Here is a 21389-nt window from a genome sequence, read left to right on the forward strand (position 1 = left end):
ACGGCCCCTAATATAGGCTACTGCAGTTATGTGTTTTACAAGCAGCTGCTGTTACTATCATGCAGGCAGTGAAGCATCAGTGGACAAAATGAACTGCCTACACTTTGGTCTATCTGTAACTTCGAGTTTAGGAAAGATAAAGAGATTTCCCTGCTCTAGGTCAAACACGAATTTTACAATGAATTACAAAGAAACCGCGAGTAATAAGTTGAATTGTTTGAAAATTTTAATTAGATTTTTTTGTAAAAGTATTTTATAGGCTAGTTAAACAACTTTACAACTATGAAAAATCTTTTTTTACGTTGTAGTAAAAGTTGCTTGACAATATGGAGTTCCTTTATTTAGCTTTCTTCTTATTTGGGAAAAATGGCAGAACATAGCAGGCGTAGGCTAGGCTATTTTGTTCCCTTCAATGATCAGCACACTGAAGGTATTTCCGCCTAGTAACTTGTGACGCTGCTCGTCCAGAATCTGTACTGGCTGGAAATGCGGAGAGACATTTTAGTTCAAAGACAACAACTGAGAGCCACGTTTGGAATTAATTTGAACATTTCAAGTCATTTCTAGCTTGGAATATTATTTTAAATCTAAAAAGAGCTCCTTCTGAAGAAAATGTAAGCATGCAGCTCGTTGTACTGCTTCTGTTTGTCGGAGTTCATCTCGTCTGTGCTGGTGAGTTACGTTAGACTTAATTTTACAGTAGTGCCAATGTAATCCAAGCTTTCTTTAAAAATATGTTGTGCCACTGTATGATATTGATATTATTTTACTTTAAATCCGACAAATAACGTTATATGTAAAGCCCACAGCCAGTCAAATGTCGTGTTATTGACACTTTTCTCAGAAATATTTATTTTGACGCATGATACACATTTTTATATTCTTTATTCTTAAAATATTTAGCTAATGATTTACACACGTTGAACCGAGCCTTTTCGTTATTATTTAGATCATTTGAAGACATATTTTTTTCTTTAGCCCATTAAAAAAATAGCTATATCATTTCTCGTGAGGTCTAACCAAACCTAAACAAACAAAAAATACGTATTTATTTAGTTGTATGGTTTAATTTAACAAAAAAGTATTGTTTGTTTGTCTGTTGTGTTTCAGTGTTACTCTTCCGCATGCTAGTGTGTCGTGTGAGATGCAGATCAGTTTCATTTTTAACCTGTGTAAGGCTTTTCTACCCGGAGACCGATGACGAATATGTTGCTAAACTCACTATTGGTTAAACTGTAGAATGATTGTTTCAAAGTGTTTGAGTCCAATAACAGAAGAACAAATACAAATAGCAAATTTTAAACCGTTTAGATCCACCGTTCTTGAATTTCTTTTAGATTTTCACTGCAGCCTTTATAGCCAACATCAGATCACAAAGTAAGCTTATTTTTGCAACCGAAATAACGTTAGTTCTTTTTGTGAAATAGACGAATCGAAAATGACGCATTAAATGTGTAGCCTAAACTCCACCACATTATTTTTGCTTTCTTCATTTGAAGTTTTTAAATTAGGCCTATAGCTATTCGATCAGTTATTTAGATCTTGAAATTATGTATCTATGAGTTCAGATCGTAGGTTCAGATATAGAATCAGAAATAGTTTCAGGAAACTTGATTAAAAAAACTTCTGTTTATTCTGTTATTAGTTTGTCTAAATATTGTTCTAATTAAAATATAGTCTTCCAAAAGTCATTTCAAAAATTGAATTCAAATTTTTTTGTATCCTATTACACGTTTATAAAGATATATTTGACTATTATGCATTTAATATAGGCTTTTTGGCTAGGTGCACGAGATGGCGCCGATACTTCCGGTCTTTGCAATGTACGCATTTACTGTAAGGGAAACAATACGAATCTTGGCTGTATATATAGTCTAATTAATATTTTTCAAATGATCAAAGACATAAGAAAACTCTCTCTTTACATTCCCAGCAAGCATTTTTGCGTTTAGAAGACGTCTATTATCCATCCAAACACAGCCCAGACATCTAGGATAAATAAAACAAGGCTGAATTTGGGCTGTCAGTGAAAATTTAACCATAGCCCAAGAACATACTCCATCCATCCAAACAAAGCTTTTTTAATAAAATATAAACAGTGTAACAACTTAAGATAATACAAAATGATAAAAATATAAATAATTAATATAAATATAAAATATTATAAATACAATGCAATTAAATAAAGATTATAATAAAAACATGTATCAATTTTAATTAACAACTTAAGATAATAAAAATTTAAAAAGAATGACGAAATATTTTACAAATCTTAAGATATTAAAAAATCTAATATGAATCAAGAGCATGTTATCACACTTAACATTAAAACATTATGGATAAATGACAAAGTACAATAAAACAAAACTACCAACTGTGAAACAAAATTAATATTTATTGGCTATTTCTTGTTTAAAACGCTCCCCAACTTAAGTCCAACTCTGTTGCTGCCAGAAAGCTGGTCATCGCAGCATCCTATATACAGTATAAGAAAAAAAAATGCATGAGAAACCTTTTTGACAATTTTTTAATTTAATTCCACTGATTATGACAGGGAGTCTCTTTTGCTTGGATGCACACTAAAAACAAAAACAAGATAAATATAGTGTATCACCATTCAGTGTGTAAAAAAAGAGATAATCTCTCTGGTAAATGTTACGTGTTTTATACAAACACCTCTAATGACAGAGAAGAGTGCAGTCTTTTCAAATGCCTCTTTCTGCAGTGGACCAGCCCACTACATGTTGAATTTGGACATGAGGGAATATTTTATAATCCTAAAATTAGAGGTCGACCGATACTGGATTTTGCTGATACCGATAACTAGGTTGTACCACACATGCCGATACCTATTAATTAACTGATAGTTTTTAAAATGGATACTGAAAAAAATACAAAAATAGTGCTTTATTTACGAAAAAAAAACAGGTCTGACCAATACTAAAAGTAGAAGTAGTAATAAAAGTAATAATAACAATAAAAGTAATAGTAATAGTAAATGTTGAAATTACCACACTCTAATAGGGCCCTATGAAATCAGTTACATTTTTTCCTAAATTCCATTGTATTCATTTCCAAATTCCGTTATTTAATTTTTCTGGATTCTATTCCACTAGAGGCCGCTCTCACACTGTATAATGAAAACAGAGCCTTCTCAGCTGCTCCAGCAACGGACGGAACGCGGAAAACTATCGGCATGGATTTTGTTTCAGCAATCAACTATCGGTGCCGATTAATTGGCAAAACCGATAAATCGGACAACCTCTACCTTAGATATAATACAGATTGAGGTGGTTAACAATTGTGGACAAAGATTGACATTTCAAAATGACCAGTAAAGGAATTTTTTTGCTGTTGTGTCCACATGAAAGACTTATTGAGTATTGACACCACAATGTTTAATTAATGTTGCATGCTTTGTAGACTTTACCTGTCCAGCATCCTTCTGGCACTGTCTTTGAGGTTTTTTGTTTCAATTCTGCACAACTTGATCAGGACCAGGGTGGGCACCCCTGTTGTAGAACAACATCTGAATAACACATGCCAATGTCAGTACTTAGCAGGTAGTATTATATGCTTCAGTGTACAAGTGTTTACCAACCTTAAACACTGATGCCCATTGTCCTGCAATTTCTCCATCACTAACCCTTTAAAACTCTTTATTCCAGAAGTTTAAAGGGGGGGTGAAATGCTATTTCATGCATACTGAGTTTTTTACACTGTTAAAGAGTTGGATTCCCATGCTAAACATGGACAAAGTTTCAAAAATTAAGTTGTATGTTTGAAGGAGTATTTCTGTTCCAAAAATACTCCTTCCGGTTTGTCACAAGTTTCGGAAAGTTTTTTTTCGAGTATGGCTCTGTGTGACGTTAGATGGAGCGGAATTTCCTTATATGGGTCCTGACGCACTTCTCCCGGAAGAGCGCGTGTCCTGTAGAGGAGAGCACTGAGAGCAGAGACATTCACTGATCAGAGCGAGAGCGTCGCGAAATGTCACAAAAGGAGGAGTGTTTTTGGTTGCCAGGGCAAGACAACCCTGCACAGATTACCAAAGAAAAAACAGCCAGGGACCAGTGGACGGAGTTTATTTTTACAGAGCATCAACGGAGTTGTGCAAGTGTTTGTGTTTGTTCCCTGCATTTCGAAGATGCTTGTTTTACAAACAAGGGCCAGTTTGACGACGGATTTGCGTATCGTTTATTTCTTAAGGATGATGCAATCCCAACGAAAAAGGGTCACGATTGTGTGTTGGAACCGCAGGCGGTGAGTAAAACTGCTTAAAATATCCCTGCCTCCTTGTTAGTGCGTCCCCTCCCATGCCGGAGACCCGGGTTCGAGCCCCGCTCGGAGCGAGTCGTTGCTGCTGCTGCTCTCGTTCAGTTTCAGCCTCGGGATCTGATTCTGGATCATAAATAAATGGCTGAATCTGACTGTTAGCCATGGTTTATTTTGGATGATGGTTTTTTCCTCAAGGCAATGTCAGAGCCGTTAAATATGTTTTTCAACGGCTCTGGGTAATGTCACAGCTTCCAAACGCTCTCAACGCAAAAGCCTACTGGCGCTCGTGATTCTTTAGCTCCGCCCACACGTCACGCCTCTAGGCGCTCGTGTTTTTCCGGGAATCTAATCATATCTTTCTCTTATGAATATAATAAAACTAAAGACTTTTTGGAGTTATGAAGGATGCAGTACTACTCTGTAGGTACTTAAGATTAACAGGATATTGAGTGAAAACGAGCATTTCACCCCCCCTTTAAGGCCCGTGCCTCTAAACTGAGACATAGCTATTTCCCTAGACTGCCCCCAGTCAATCTGTCTCTGCCTCAAAAACTGTCTGGCACAAGTGAATTCATAACAACACAGTGATAGCTGCTGTAACTAAACAGTAGCCCGCTACAGTTTAACCTCAAGCATATATGGACTAATGCATTCCATATTTGCACTATTTTAATACTTTTGCAAACTTTTTATAAATGCTCATTTTTATATCAGGATTCTAAAACTTTTGTAATTTTAAGCTTTCTTATAAAATCAATTTGGAAGTTTCAAACTAGGCCTGTCACCATAACAAATTTTGCTCAACGATAAATTGTCCAATAAATGATCGCGATAAACAATAATATCGTCGTTTTAAGACCAGTTTCAAGTAATATAATGATAAATGGCATAAAAACGCAGGTACACCTTTTCAAAGATCAATAAACTTTTATTTTTTTATGGCAGTTTCAGAGCAAGAAATATCAACATGTTAACTTTGTGTGGCTTAAAATGAATTAATTTTGTATTTTATATTATGTGTTTATGCCAGTTAGGGATGTTCATATTGACCATTTAACCATTAACCGAAAGTAAACATTTTGACCTATGAAGGAGCTCAATGAAAGGGCCGTTCACATATCATGTCTTTTTTTGTGCTCAAGTTCGTTACTTCAAATGCGATATGCCTGCTCATAAAGGAAGCGGCATGCTTGTTTTTCCAGGCTCGTCCGCACCACATCTAGTTAAAAACATCTCAGCTGTTCAGAATGACACAAGCACACCAGGTCATGTGACAAGAACCAACTCAATCAGCTTCCTTCGGGGTGAAAATACCCATTGTTTTTGAAAAACGGGGTGCACCAAAACACTGCAGAGTTTTATTTTACTTTTATTCGTAAATAAATCTTGTAGCAGAGTTACAGCAAGGGTTTTTCGGTGGTGGAAATCCATTACTGAAATTTCCTTGTTGTAACGGATATCGCAGCTGATGGATGCTTAGCAACGACAGACGCCTCAAGAGCGCAACTGCACGAGCGCTTTGGAATGGAGAAAATGACGCGCATGTGTGTGTGTTAACTGGGCGCGTTGACACAAGCAAACACACGCCTACAGACATTTAGCTGAGCAAGGCAAATGAAGTGAGCGAAAAGTAGGCCAATTTCAACAGAAAGGGCAATGAAGTTACTTGCAAAATATGTTACGCGGTATTAAAATGAAGTGCAATAGTTGTGCAAGTATCGCTTGTGACGCAAACATCCACAAGCAAATGAAAGGCGCTTCCCAAAGCTGGTCACTCTAGCTAGACATTATCTCTTTATTCCCGGGTCATCTGTGCCATCGGAGAGGGTGTTTTCTACCGCGGGCTGTCCACAGGCTGCACTCCAGACCAACCCCACATCACATCATGACATGCTACATTATTTAAATAAAAATAGAAAAAATAATCGCAGCCGAAAATATTATCTAGCTATTTTTTTTTATTGTGCGATTAATTTATTTATCGTCTATCGCGACAGCCCTATTTCAAACTAAATCTTATTGTACTTGTGCAGTGACAAAGCTATTCTATTAGGCCATCCTTAAAAATATTTTGGTTTGCAGTAACAGTAAAAAAAAAGAAAAAAAAAAGGGTCGGCAGGTAGGTATATATATTTTTTTTTCAAGTTTCAGTGTAAAAAAAAAAGTAAAATTTTGGTGATGGTGATTACGTAGGTATGAATTTAAACAAATTAGCATATCGTGACGTCACTGACTGGGTCTTCAACCCGTGCCTTTGGGCGCATAATTGCAAACCTCATTTTGATGCAGGCTATATAGACCACAAACAAATTGAAATCTTTGTCAAAAACATGTTAATTGCATGAATTTCAGGTGAGAAGAAAAAAAATGAGGTACTGTTATACTGTTTTACTTGCATCCACTACTACATAAAGTGAGAGTCGACACGGTCATGGTTTTAGACTAGACTGGAGAAGGGATAAGGGATGGGAAAAGATCTGGGCACAGTTTTTCCAGAAATTCGTGCCAAGTTAAAGCAGTGTCAAGCTATTTTAATGAATTTTTTAGATGTATTATGGTCCCTGAACACATATGACTTTGAACAGTGACCGCGAACATTTTGTTTACTGCAGCCGCAGCCATCATTACCAAGCGCGAACCGTTGACTCTGACAGTGAATGAAGGTATGAGACGAAGCAAATGCACAGGCTATAGTGTGACGTCACAGAGTTTCACAGATTTTTTTTTTTTTTTATAGAATGAGCTTAACCTTCGTTTGTATGCAGGCCTAGGCAATTTATATATAATTAATTTTACAGTACTTACTAAAATATAATTAATACTATTTTATTGCTTTTGTATTAGTTGTTTGAAGCATAAAAAAAAGAAAATTGGTTGGTCTTAAGTCTTAACGCAAATGTACAACCGGTAAGTCGGTCGGACTAAAAGCAAAAAAATAAAATAAATTGAGTCTGTCCTAAATTGACAGGTTCGGTCGGGTTACGGCAAACAAGAATATTTTTAAGGATGGCCTTAGTTGATGCTGTATACAACAATCCATTGTTCAGTCATAAATTAAGTGTTACAGTTAAGATAAATTATGGAACTTTAATTCATCTATTAAGGTTACATTTTGCATGCATGCTGAACCAAAGGCCATTAATCTGAACTTAATCTTTATGGGCCCACTTAGGGCCAGCCTAAGGTCCCCCAGCGGGCTGTCAGTGTAGGGCCTCTGAGATTTTGCTCGTTGGCAAAACGTTGGCCCCTTAGTACTGGCCCTGCACTGCATCCCTCACTTAGCCCACAGTATTACTCTACAACAGGGGTGCCCACCCTGGTCCAGATCAAACACAACTGAACCAACTAATTAGGATCTGAAGGAGCACTTGATAATTTCAGACAGGTTTGTTTAATCAGGGCTGGAATTGAACTCTGTAGGAAGGTAGAGCTCCAGGAACAGAATGCACCCCTGATCTATAACAATACATCTGTATAATTTTAAATACTTTTCAGCTACTATAGCTTAAGTCCTTGTTGGAATAACAGTTATTATTCATCCGAAATGGATGCAGTCACCACATAACTAATATCTATATTGTCAAATATGTACAGTAGTCAAAGGGATTTCAAATCCATGAATTTATTAAATAGAAAATAGAAAACATTCAATTCAGGTTAATACAGCTAGATATAGCAAAAAATGTAAATACACAAAACTACAAAAAAAAAAAACAACAACAAAAAGCAACGTGTAGGATTTCGTCATGTGAAAGTTGATCTGTTTGAAAGTCTTATCTGTTGTACACCATTGTCCAAACACTGTCCATAGCTGAAGCTGGCCGATAGCAAATTAATAATCCAACCTCTTGTAATGAAAACACTCCACAGCTCACAAACTCCAGACTCTTCCTAACCAGGAACAATCAGAAATAGTCCATACTATTGTCTCACATAGAAAAGAACTTTAAATCCATATTCAAACCTGACCAGGATGTGGTGTCCTCACCAATAAAGAGTCCTACTAAAATGAATACAAATACATTGTTATAATTATGATTAGGCTATTTTTATTATTGAGCTGGGTGAGGTGAATTATTCAGGCCCACTGATTCTTTTAGTGACCCACCCACCAACCAATTTGTGTCTACGCCACTGCTTACAGTTGAGGAAAACAACGAGCGATTTAGCATAAGATGTCAATAAGCACAAGTGCCTGTTATACAAGGGTTCAGTCATCATTCAAACTAGTAAAAGCTAGAACTGGAAGAGATAAAGGAAACAACCCCGGGACAACAGACACATCAATCCCTTCAAACATTGAAATATATGATCCTGTGTGTGAGAGAGAAAGTTTATGTGTAGTAAGCAAAATTGACAGCAGGATAAACACCTTTTTTACTTCATATTTCACACTAATTTGCCATCATAAAATACCAGAAACTTATTGCATTTCATTCCTTTCACATGACTGAATCTGTTGCACTAATAAATAATAATACATTCCTGTTAAATAGATTAATCAAATACAAATCATTATTGTATAATTTTACTTTCTTTGTTCTATTGTTGGACAGATTTCAAGTAATATATTCAATAATAGATTTGTTCTTCTTACATTTCATTTTGAAATAATTTCTGTAAATAACATATCTATAGTTTACTGTGTCTAGATAGAAGCATTTGTATCGTCTTGTGTTATATTTTGAAGGTAACTAGAATCAAAATGACTTCTGTGTTTTAGCAAACTTGACCAATAAGACTCCTATAAGATTCTGAGTAAATATTGTTTTAATAGAAAAATAAAGCACATCTTGTTATATTTTAAGTACAATAACTCAGAAAACTATGGTCTCAAATGTAAATTAAGGCAACTTAAGAAGATTTGGAATATGAATCTAATTAGTAAACAACTAAAGCTACAATCCTTTTGTATATCAGGGTATAATTTTTCTTTTTTTTGTCAGTCAATTTAAAGATTGCAATATAGGTAATTGTTTTGACCTTTTATGGCATAAATTATTTTAATATAGCCTAATTGTTAATTTCAGTGTTGATGGTAACTAAAAGTGTGAAATTTGGAACAGGTTTTATGTGGAGATGATGACTGAACGTCTCTGTTTGTGTCTCTCTTCAGGAACACACTCTCTGAGATACTTCTACACTGCTGTATCTGGAATCAATGACTTCCCAGAGCTCACTATTGTTGGTCAGGTTGATGAAGGGCAGTTTTATTACTTTGACAGCAAGATAATGAAAGCTGTGCCGAAGACAGAGTGGATCAGACAGAATGTGGAAGCAGAATACTGGACCAGAGAGACTCAGATTGATATTGGCAAGCATCAGAGCTTCAAAAACAACATCCAGGTCGCAAAGGAGCACTTCAACCAGTCAGAAGGTAAATTGGTAACAAACCTACTTCCACACATGAAGTCCTAGTTTTGACTATTTTATGTACTATGATAATAGTGTTAGGAGTACGGCTACCAATTTAAATACCATTTACCATTTATTTTATTTGATCAGTATTAAAGATGTGTTTGCTAAATAAACACTTTTATTTACTAAGGACAGAAATGTTAACAAAAGTTGGGACACTACAAACTGTGAGTAAAAAAGGAAATTAAATAATTTACAATTCACTATAGAATATATATAACATATCAAATGTTGAAAGTGAGACATTTTGAAATGTCATTCCAAATATTGGCTAATTTTTTATTTAATGAGAGCTACACATTCCAAAAAAGTTGGGACAGGCAGCAATAAGAGGCAGGAAAAGTTAAATGTACATATAAGGAACAGCTTGAGGACAATTTGCAACTTATTAGGTCAATTGGCAACATGACTGAGTATAAAAAGAGCCTCTCAGAGTGGCAGTGTCTCTCAGAAGTCAAGATGTGCAGAGGATCACCAATTCCCCCAATGCTGCGGCGAAAAATATTGAAGCAATATCAGAAAGGAGTTTCTCAGAGAAAAATTGCAAAGAGTTTGAAGTTATCATCATCTACAGTGTATAATATCATCCAAAGATTCAGAGAATCTGGAACAATCTGTGTGTGTAAGGGTCAAGGCCGAAAACCATACTGGATGATCGTGATCTTTAGACCCTTAGACTGCTCTGCATCACATACAGGAATGATACTGTAATGGAAATCACAACATGGGCTCAGGAATACTTCCAGAAAACATTGTGTGTGAACACAATCCACCGTGCCATTCGCCATTGCCAGCAAAAACTCTATAGGTCAAAAAAGAAGCCATATCTAAACATGATTCAGAAGCGCAGGTGTTTTCTCTGGGCCAAGCCTCATTTAAAATGGACTCATTTAGGAAAACTTAGACACCATGTCATCCGGACTAAAGAGGATAAGCACAACCCAAGTTGTTATCAGGGCTCAGTTCAGAAGCCTGCATCTCTGATGGTATGGAGATGCATGAGTGCATGTGGCATGGGCAGCTTACACATCTGGAAAGGCACCATCAATGCTGAAAGTTAATCCAAGTTCTAGAACAACATATGCTCCCATCCAGACGTCGTCTCTTTCAGGGAAGACCTTACATTTTCCAACATGACAATGCCAGACCTCGTACTGTATCAATTACAACATCATGGCTGCGTAGAAGAAGGATCCGGGCACTGAAATGGCCAGCCTGCAGTCCAGATCTTTCACCCATAGAAAACAACCTAAGACAGCTGAGCAACTAGAAGCCTGTATGAGACAAGAATGGGACAACATTCCTATTCCTAAACTTGAGCAACTTGTCTCCTCAGTCCCCAGACGTTTGCAGACTGTTATAAAAAGAAGAGGGGATGCCACACAGTGGTAAACATGGCCTTGTCCCAACTTTTTTGAGATGTGTTGATGCCATGAAATTTTAAATCAACTTATTTTTCCCTTAAAATTATACATTTTCTCAGTTTAAACATTTGATATGTCATCCATGTTGTATTCTGAATAAAATATTTACATTTGAAACTTCCACATCATTGCATTCTATTTTTATTCACAATTTGTACAGTGTCCCAAATTTTTGGGAATCGGGTTTGTATTTCACATAGGGACATTTTCACAATTGACTCATATTTATGACTCAAACATTGTATGTTTCAGTTTTGGCAAAAGTTGGTAAATCAGCACAACACACACCTACTGTCAAACACATCATAGATATAATATGTTACATAGTTTAACCACATTCATGTTTTTAACCAGTCAGTAACTTCACTGATTTGAGAGACACAAGCCTTCTTCTTAGTGAACCTTCTTAATGACTGACACTCCCTCTGAGTCAGAATAAACCTATATCCCAGAATAATTCATTTACTCCAGATGCCAGAAAATGAACGAACACGCCCACTGCTGGAGCGATTCTCGTTCTCAAGTCAAGAACCAGTTGCATCGGTTTTTGGATCACCAGTACACTGAACCGAAAACCGTTTCTTTCGGACATGTCCAATTTTAGAACCGATGAACTGATGATACTGCGGATGGGTGTAATTTTTCAAGTATTTTGTTAAACATCGGAAAGTGTGATAAAATAACTATTTATTTTTGTATTTATTTTTTTTAAAGATGAATGTAATCTTTATATTAGATTATATAGGCCAAAGGGGTTTTCAGGGAAGTTGGACAACAATTAAGACTCTAAAGACTAAGACTATGTTTATTAGGAATAAGGGATGATTTATGAAATATCTGTACTGTATTTATAGTTAATGATGACACATTCACACACTAAATTATTATAATTTAAAAAATAAATAGAGAATGGAGGTCAAAAAAGAAAATATGTTCAGTCAGATTTATTTGATTCTGAGTCAAACATGTTTCTGATGGTTTTATTCTGACTGTATTCATTGTCTCTGTTCTTCAGGTGTGCACACATACCAGCAAATGTACGGCTGTGAGTTTGATGATCAGACTGGAGAAACAAATGGGTTCCTAAAGGATGGATATGATGGAGAGGACTTTGTGTCACTGGATCTGAAGGAGATGAGATATATTTCTTCAGTGCCGCAAGGAATCCCCTTTGTAGAGAGTTGGAACAAGAACAAAGCTCTTCTTGAGAGAGACAAAAATTACTTCAAAACAGAGTGCATCGACTGGTTGAAGAAGTATCTGGAGTATGGAAAGAGCAGCCTGAAGAAAACAGGTACATCAGAACCTATCGAGCAGTGAAAATATGAAAATATAGCAATGCAGGTTTTGTTAAACCGGCTTCTACACTAGAATTCACTTTAAAATGTATTCCATCTTTTAGAGTAGATTGTTTTGATTAAAGCTAAACAGATCATGTGTTTTGTTTGTTGAAATGAATAATGAAGGCTATTTTGTAAATGGATTATTAAACAGGTTCAGGAGGAATCTAATCTAAACCTGTTAAATTTATGAACTGGATATAAAAGTATAAACTGATGCAGGTCTGATGTGTTTTTGTGGCTAAAGCTTAGTGTCCAGTTATAACGGTTAGGCTCTTATTACTAAATATTTTCTTAGATTAATGAGTTTGTTGCAACCACATCCATAACTGATCAGCTGATCATTAGTTTGTTGATTAGAGCCCTGCAAGTCATGAACTATCATTACTTTACCCTCGAGGTTAAAAGATTGCTTGTGTATTTATATACTAGATGACAAAGTTAGCTGTCTCTCTCTGGACTGCAGTAAGACTAGCAGCAGCACAGATTTGATTTGACTAAAGCCTGGATAAAGATCTGTGTAACATACTCGGATAAGATGAATCTGATCTTCCTGATGTTAAAGAGCACAAATCCACATCAGCAGAGACCCATAGCAATAAAGTCTGTAGTATTTACTATCGGGGTCCTGACTGAACTAGAGGACATTACTGTGCTTTAAAGACTATCAAAATGGGTTTGTTTGCTAAATTAGATCGGCTAGGATAACAAGAAGCTCTTCAAATAAAGATTACATAGAAAGGACATCAGCTCCTCCTGCAGAGTGATTTAGTAGGTGACATCAGGTGTGTGTGTGATTTCACATAGAGCAGTTGTTAACTGACAAGCTGCACAAATAAACGCAGAAAATGAAGTGGATTTGCGCATCTTCTCAGTTAACAACAGCTCTGTGTAGTAACAGCTGCTCTATGTGAAATCACGCACCTGAGGGAATTTACTGCTGATTAGAGAACCGGCTTTACTGACGAGACGCGCATTAACGATCGGCCGATCGTGATCGGAGCAGCCCCTACACTTCAACCTCTGCCTGACATTATACAGTTAACTGAATTCCTTGATTAAGATGACGTGAATTTAAGATCACTTGATTTCAAGCTCTCTCTCTCTTCAGTCTCTCCTCAGGTGTCTCTGCTGCAGAAGTCTTCCTCATCTCCAGTCGTGTGTCATGCTACAGGTTTTTACCCCAAAGAAGTAACAATCTCCTGGATGAAGAATGGACAAGATCATGATGAGGATGTGGATCTTGGTGAACTTCTTCCTAATGAGGACGGGACTTTTCAAAAGACGAGCACCATCACAGTTACTCCTGAAGAGTGGAAGAACAACAAGTTCATCTGTGTGGTGGAGCATCAGGGCAAAACCAAGATCGCAAATGAGATCAGGACTAACAATGGTAAGAGAAATTAAATGAGTGAACCACACATGTAGTCCTTCCTGAGATTATTGTGAACTGTATTAGGTCTCGACTCACCACAAATAAACCCTAAAGAACAGTGATTTAATAACAAGGAAGTTTATGGAAAAATTTAATAAAATGGAAACAATCACAGAACAGACAATAGAGTACAAACGCAGTATGTTTAGGCCTGTATTGTTTTTATATGGTTGCACATTGAAAACATGCTGTCACTACATAGCAATGTACTGTATATAATATATCACAATCACAGAGAGATTTTCTTCAGTAAAGGGACTTGTACCATGATTGTGGCTGAACAGACTCAGACTTAAGCTGACAAAGCAAAACCAAACCAATCCAATCTGGTTTTGTTGATACCATGATGCTGATCATCCACTTTCTCTGTCAACCCAGGCTTTATCCTGAGTTTATGAAGCATGTGCACATAAAAACTGTGTCATCAGTAATGAACAGCCAATCACATGCCTTGAAACTTTGATTCACTTCTGGCCAGAGAGTCAGTGTGATTTACTTCCAGAGAACAAAAGATTGAAAAATATTAAGAATTTATAAGGGTCATATGATGCAATTTAAATTTTTCCTTTTTCTTTGGAGTGTTACAAGCTCTTGGTGCATAAAGAAGATCTGTAAAGTTGCAAAGACTAAAGTCTCAAACCCAAATAGATATTATTTTTAAAAGTTAAGTCAACCATGCCTACCTAAAACAGCTCACATATCTATGTCACAATGTGGGAAGATTAGCATAACGTCGCCCAAATGTTCATGCAAAGAAAGAAGACGTAACTTTTATTCTCGCTGTAATATTGCTGCCGCCGTCATGTCGTATAGACGCTGTGTGTTTAATTTTGAAAGCGAAGCTACTTTGTTTGGTCTTCCAAGAGAGGACACAACTAGAAATCAGTGGTTAAGTTGTATTTACAACACTATTCCTGAACAGTCCAACCCAAATATTCAGATGTGTGCTGCACATTTTACGGAGGATGAGGACTGTGAGAGTAGCCTAAAATATCTGTTTCTATAAAGTGGGGCAATTCCTACTTTGCAAGGACAGTTTGGTGCTTCTGACTCACAGTCTGTCAGTACGTTTTCATATTTAAATAATTTTCCACTGATGATTCAAATATGAGTTTTGAGCAATGTAGAGTAGCACTTGTTGTTTGTTGTTTCTCAAGACATGGTTTTATGTTTACGCTGCACGATGCAACGCAATGTGTAAAAAGACAGTATAAAGTCATTATAATCAGTAATTATGTCTCCACTGGATGCAACAAATGCAACAAATTTCTGGTTGTGTTGGAATCTGCATCACACTGTGGTAAGGGGCGTAACATTTCCATTACACGCTTGTGGTAATGTCAAAATAGCTGTCCTTGAAATAGAACAACTAAAAAAAACTTTGTTTTGTTAGAAAAGTTAGTTTATATAGTTGATAACACACACACATATATATATATACAGTATTGTTCAAAATAATAGCAGTACAATGTGACTAACCAGAATAATCAAGGTTTTTCGTATATTTTTTTATTGCTACGTGGCAAACAAGTTACCAGTAGGTTCAGTAGATTCTCAGAAAACAAATGAGACCCAGCATTCATGATATGCACGCTCTTAAGGCTGTGCAATTGGGCAATTAGTTGAATTAGTTGAAAGGGGTGTGTTCAAAAAAATAGCAGTGTGGCATTCAATCACTGAGGTCATCAATTTTGTGAAGAAACAGGTGTGAATCAGGTGGCCCCTATTTAAGGATGAAGCCAACACTTGTTGAACATGCATTTGAAAGCTGAGGAAAATGGGTCGTTCAAGACATTGTTCAGAAGAACAGCGTACTTTGATTAAAAAGTTGATTAGAGAGAGGAAAACCTATAAAGAGGTGCAAAAAATGATAGGCTGTTCAGCTAAAATGATCTCCAATGCCTTAAAATGGAGAGCAAAACCAGAGAGACGTGGAAGAAAACGGAAGACAACCATCAAAATGGATAGAAGAATAACCAGAATGGCAAAGGCTCAGCCAATGATCACCTCCAGGATGATCAAAGACAGTCTGGAGTTACCTGTAAGTACTGTGACAGTTAGAAGACGTCTGTGTGAAGCTAATCTATTTTCAAGAATCCCCCGCAAAGTCCCTCTGTTAAAAAAAAGGCATGTGCAGAAGAGGTTACAATTTGCCAAAGAACACATCAACTGGCCTAAAGAGAAATGGAGGAACATTTTGTGGACTGATGAGAGTAAAATTGTTCTTTTTGGGTCCAAGGGCCACAGGCAGTTTGTGAGACGACCCCCAAACTCTGAATTCAAGCCACAGTACACAGTGAAGACAGTGAAGCATGGAGGTGCAAGCATCATGATATGGGCATGTTTCTCCTACTATGGTGTTGGGCCTATTTATCGCATACCAGGGATCATGGATCAGTTTGCATATGTTAAAATACTTGAAGAGGTCATGTTGCCCTATGCTGAAGAGGACATGCCCTTGAAATGGTTGTTTCAACAAGACAATGACCCAAAACACACTAGTAAACGGGCAAAGTCTTGGTTCCAAACCAACAAAATTAATGTTATGGAGTGGCCAGCCCAATCTCCAGACCTTAATCCAATTGAGAACTTGTGGGGTGATATCAAAAATGCTGTTTCTGAAGCAAAACCAAGAAATGTGAATGAATTGTGGAATGTTGTTAAAGAATCATGGAGTGGAATAACAGCTGAGAGGTGCCACAAGTTGGTTGACTCCATGCCACACAGATGTCAAGCAGTTTTAAAAAACTGTGGTCGTACAACTAAATATTAGTTTAGTGATTCACAGGATTGCTAAATCCCAGAAAAAAAAAATGTTTGTACAAAATAGTTTTGAGTTTGTACAGTCAAAGGTAGACACTGCTATTTTTTTGAACACACCCCTTTCAACTAATTGCCCAATTGCACAGCCTTAAGAGCGTGCATATCATGAATGCTGGGTCTTGTTTGTTTTCTGACAATCTACTGAACCTACTGGTAACTTGTTTGCCACGTAGCAATAAAAAATATACTAAAAACCTTGATTATTCTGGTTAGTCACATTGTACTGCTATTATTTTGAACAATACTGTATATATATATATATATATATATATATATATATATATATATATATATATATATATATATATATATAGGTATAAAGAGACTCAAAAATCTGAACTCATATGTAATCATATTTAAAGCTTTATCTATTGATTCTAAAGCTTATTTATATTGTATATTATTATTACACAATTCATTATTATATTTACATAAATTTTAAATAAAAGATTAATAATAATTATTCAATTAAAATTGCTTATTTAATGGATCAAGGCTTTAATAAATATATAAATCATATAAAATATTTATAATAAACAATCACTGCTAAAGCCAGATGTTTTTACCTTTTTAAAAATGTTTTACTCAAGAAACTGGGGGAGTGGCTTTATTGCATCAGAGATGTGACACTTTGCCCAAAGCTGATTGGTCAAATTTCAGTTCCTGATCTCTAAACCAGAACATAGCTTATCTGTGGAGTGTAAGTTACTGTGGCAATGAATGCAGCTAATATCCAAGCCCCTTTCATGGTACCTCAGAGTTGGTGAAAACTAAACTGAAACTTACCTATAGCCAGCTAATCCAGCTTCATTTTACAGGCCCCTGGTTAGTAACATTATCTGGCTTTGAGATTGAGCTGATGTTTTCTCTGATCAAACAGGAGATTCTGTCCCCATCGGCATCATCATTGGTGTTGTTGTTGCTGTCCTCCTGTTGATTGTCAATGGTGTTGTTGTGTATAAGGTCTATCAGAAAAAGAAAGGTGAGAGAGACTCAGATAATATTATCATCACTATTGACTACATTGCATGTTTTATTTAAACATTTGTGTCCTAATATTTCATCTCTCTGGGTTTCTTTTTTTTTTCAGACTTCAAACCTGTCTTTGGTAAGTTTTTCTTAATCTCTGATATTTATTAATAACAGATGGACTCTGCCCTTTATGATGTGGTTAATCGTAATATGTTTATATTTCTAAAACATTGGTCATGTAAAATCAAAAAGTCAAAATATGTGTATAGTTCTATAATATATTTTTCTTTAAATATATCTAATAAGAAATTGTGTAGCTGTGTGATGTACAGTAGCTGTCATGATGATTGTAATTTGTGTTTTCTGTTCTAGCATCTGATGATGGTTCAATTCATTCAGTTCATTCAGATCGTTCACGTGATTCAATTGATTCAGTTCATTCAGATGATCCACTCATTAAAACATAAAAAGATGTAAGTGTATTATTGTTATTATTATTATTTTTATTTTTATTCATTAGTGCAGCTGTTTCAGTCATGTGAAATCAATAAAATGTAATTTTCTGGCATTTTAGGTGACGAGATGAGTGCGTGAGATGAAGTTTAAAAAGATGTCTATTCTGCTGTCAGTCTTGCTTACAACACAAACACACACTTCCTCTCACACACAGGATATTTCAGTGTTGGGATTGATTATATTATATTATGTTATATTATATTATTACACGCCTCTGTGGAATACATGATTCTGATTGGTCAGCAGTGACAGTCAGAGGTATGTTATCCCTGGATAATACAGTCTATGATAACAGCCTGTAAAATATGATAACACAGGCTCATCCAGGTAACAGCAGTCGTCTCTCCACTCTTGCTTGAACTATATTTTTTTCTTGGTGGAAGCTTTGTGTTTGTTTAGCTAATAAAATAGTGTAAAATAGTTTAAATATGTCATCCCTGTAACGTGGATAACTCTCGTTTCATACACACCCAGCTGTTGCCATTTGCTACGATTGCTTTGTACGCTGTAATGGATTATAAGAGTTCTAACAAACTGGTAAGGTTTTAAAACATTTTCATCTTAATTATTTTATTACCTTTATTATTTTTTGGTGAAATGCTGTGTTTTTTGTGGTTTGCCGGCACCTTTTCCCTTAAATGTCCGTTTAGTTTGAATTTGCCGTTTACTCGCAACTGCTGTCTTCACGAAAGCTTTGCATTCAAATATTTCGACACAAATCAATATTTTTCATCTAATTATTTATTATTTAGCAAGCAGCCGTGTAATAAGCGGGATAATGTACATCCAACCGATTGTTCTCACAGAATAACAATGATCAGGACCCCGACGCGAAATATCCCAATGTAAAAAGAGCAGAGTTGTGACACAGACTCTTTGAGGAATCAAAAGTACACCGTTTATGAAAGCAAAGAGGCTTTCCAACTAATGTAAATCAATAATTACATTACTGAGTGCTTGCAGTACTCTGTTTTGACACACGGCTTCCGACAAGAGAGAATTGTTGAACTGGGAAGTTGTACTATGGAGGCTTCATATTTTATTTCTTGGATGGGATTTATTGGCCTTTTTCTGTTTATTTCTTTTTTTTTTTTGTTTCACATAATTTAGATAAGTTGTATAATACTGATAAATATTGATTCTTGTAATGATTAAGATATTGTACTGTTAAACATTTACACGAACATCTGTACAGTACAGTAAATATAGATATTTTCCATTATTTGAGGTTTATATCGAAATTGTTACATTTTTTATATATTGGTTGCCTTAAAAACATTGTAATCTCATTTTGAATCTTTAAAAATAAATAAACTTAACCAAAAATGCCAAGTGATGAATGTCTGTCTTTCATACTCTCTTACAAAACAGCAGCATCCATATTTCATCAGAATACATTGATTAACTTTTGCTTCAGATTCAACAGAATTTTCTAAAATTACAGATGTTAGATCATATATGATGTTAAAATGCATGATTGCTTCCCAAAGTTGATATTGATATGAGATATTAATCAGAATCAAAATGACTGTATTCACCATGCAGGCATGCAATTGAGGTTTCCATCAACTGTTTTTCACTAGTCACCAAATACAGCAAATGTGATCTGTTACACTCAATTCTACCTAGTAACTTCAGTAATTACCTTCAGTAATTTGGACAAGTATGGCACTTTTCATTTACAAAATTGAATCTTAAAATCAATTTTTGTTCAAGCATTTTTGCAGCACATACATTATTTTAATAACACTTTACAGTAAGGATTTATTTGTCATCATAAATTAACTAGTTAACGTGATCAATACTTACACAGCATTAATATTACATGGGCACAGGTGGTTAAAGTATAGCACACAAAGATGAGGATACAGTTAGTATAGTATTGAATTCAGAAATCACTCAGGAAAACAGATAACACAACCCCTTAAGGTGAGACACTGCAGGCAAAAACACTGTTTTTTCAAGAACCTGTCAATTTTGAGTTTTTGGGTTTTTTGGCTTTTCATAAAGTGCTTTTTCAAACTAGTTGAAGGAAAATTTCCTGTTACGTGTTTCTTTTATAGCACTTTATCTGTTTGTGTCAATAGATTTCAATACATATTTTTAAAGGCTGTTATCTCAAAATGAGTTTTTTCTCCAACACTGAGCCATAAATCTCCACTTCAGTAGAACTGACACACGCCAAACTTTACATTTGTATTCCTGACAATATTCTAATATTATTTTTACAGAGTGATTTGTTCATATATATTTTCCTTGATTATATACAACATTTTATTCCCCCCAAAGTTGGGAAAATATATTGTTTTCTGGCTGTTCAAAGTATTTTCTAAATTATGGAGTGACAAAAAAAAAGATATCCAGAATTCCCTCTGTAAAAACATTTGATTCTAATGTCAAAAAATAAATATATATATTTTTAAACTGACTTCATCGAGTGTTCAGATTTTTGTACTAGACAATTATGCAAATTAGCGCATATTTCAATAAATAATGCCTCATTTGCTTATTTTAACATAACATTTTTGAAAACTTGTAATACAAAAAATGGGTTATGAATTATAAAGCAAATGATAATATGTATTTACACTGATTTTCCAAACCATTTGATCATCATTTGAACACTTTGCCTTAGCTTGGTGTAAGCAGGACTCGAAGATGAAGATTAAGTGAACAGACTTTATTAACAGAAAGATAACTACCCCAATGAAGGGCAGGGGTATTCAATTACAGTTCCAAAAGTTCTGGCTTCTGGCCACTATATATTTCTTTCCAGGTGGAAGTTCGGACAATATATCTATATATACAGTATTGTTCAAAATAATAGCAGTACAATGTGACTAACCAGAATAATCAAGGTTTTTAGTATATTTTTTATTGCTAAGTGGCAAACAAGTTACCAGTAGGTTCAGTAGATTGTCAGAAAACAAATGAGACCCAGCATTCATGATATGCACGCTCTTAAGGCTGTGCAATTGGGCAATTAGTTGAAAGGGGTGTGTTCAAAAAAATAGCAGTCTACCTTTGACTGTACAAACTCAAAACTATTTTGTACAAACATTTTTTTTTTCTGGGATTTAGCAATCCTGTGAATCACTAAACTAATATTTAGTTGTATGACCACAGTTTTTTAAAACTGCTTGACATCTGTGTGGCATGGAGTCAACCAACTTGTGGCACCTC

At 35.5% G+C, this 21389-nt stretch overlaps 1 protein-coding gene across 1 annotated transcript in view; it reads left to right on the plus strand.

Moving 5' to 3' along the window:
- Positions 1-501: 501 nt before the first annotated feature.
- LOC127979732 (antigen peptide transporter 2-like) overlaps positions 502-21389 on the plus strand; it is a 412715-nt gene continuing 391827 nt past the window's right edge. The window contains exons 1-4 of the mRNA XM_052585348.1: positions 502-672; positions 9395-9655; positions 12136-12414; positions 13572-13634. Coding sequence (XP_052441308.1) covers positions 621-672; positions 9395-9655; positions 12136-12414; positions 13572-13634 — 655 coding nt within the window. The 5' untranslated portion in view covers positions 502-620. The remainder of the gene's footprint in view (positions 673-9394; positions 9656-12135; positions 12415-13571; positions 13635-21389) is intronic.

The sequence above is a fragment of the Carassius gibelio genome, chromosome B19 (assembly GCF_023724105.1).
Source record: "Carassius gibelio isolate Cgi1373 ecotype wild population from Czech Republic chromosome B19, carGib1.2-hapl.c, whole genome shotgun sequence".
Taxonomy (NCBI): Eukaryota; Metazoa; Chordata; class Actinopteri; order Cypriniformes; family Cyprinidae; genus Carassius; species Carassius gibelio.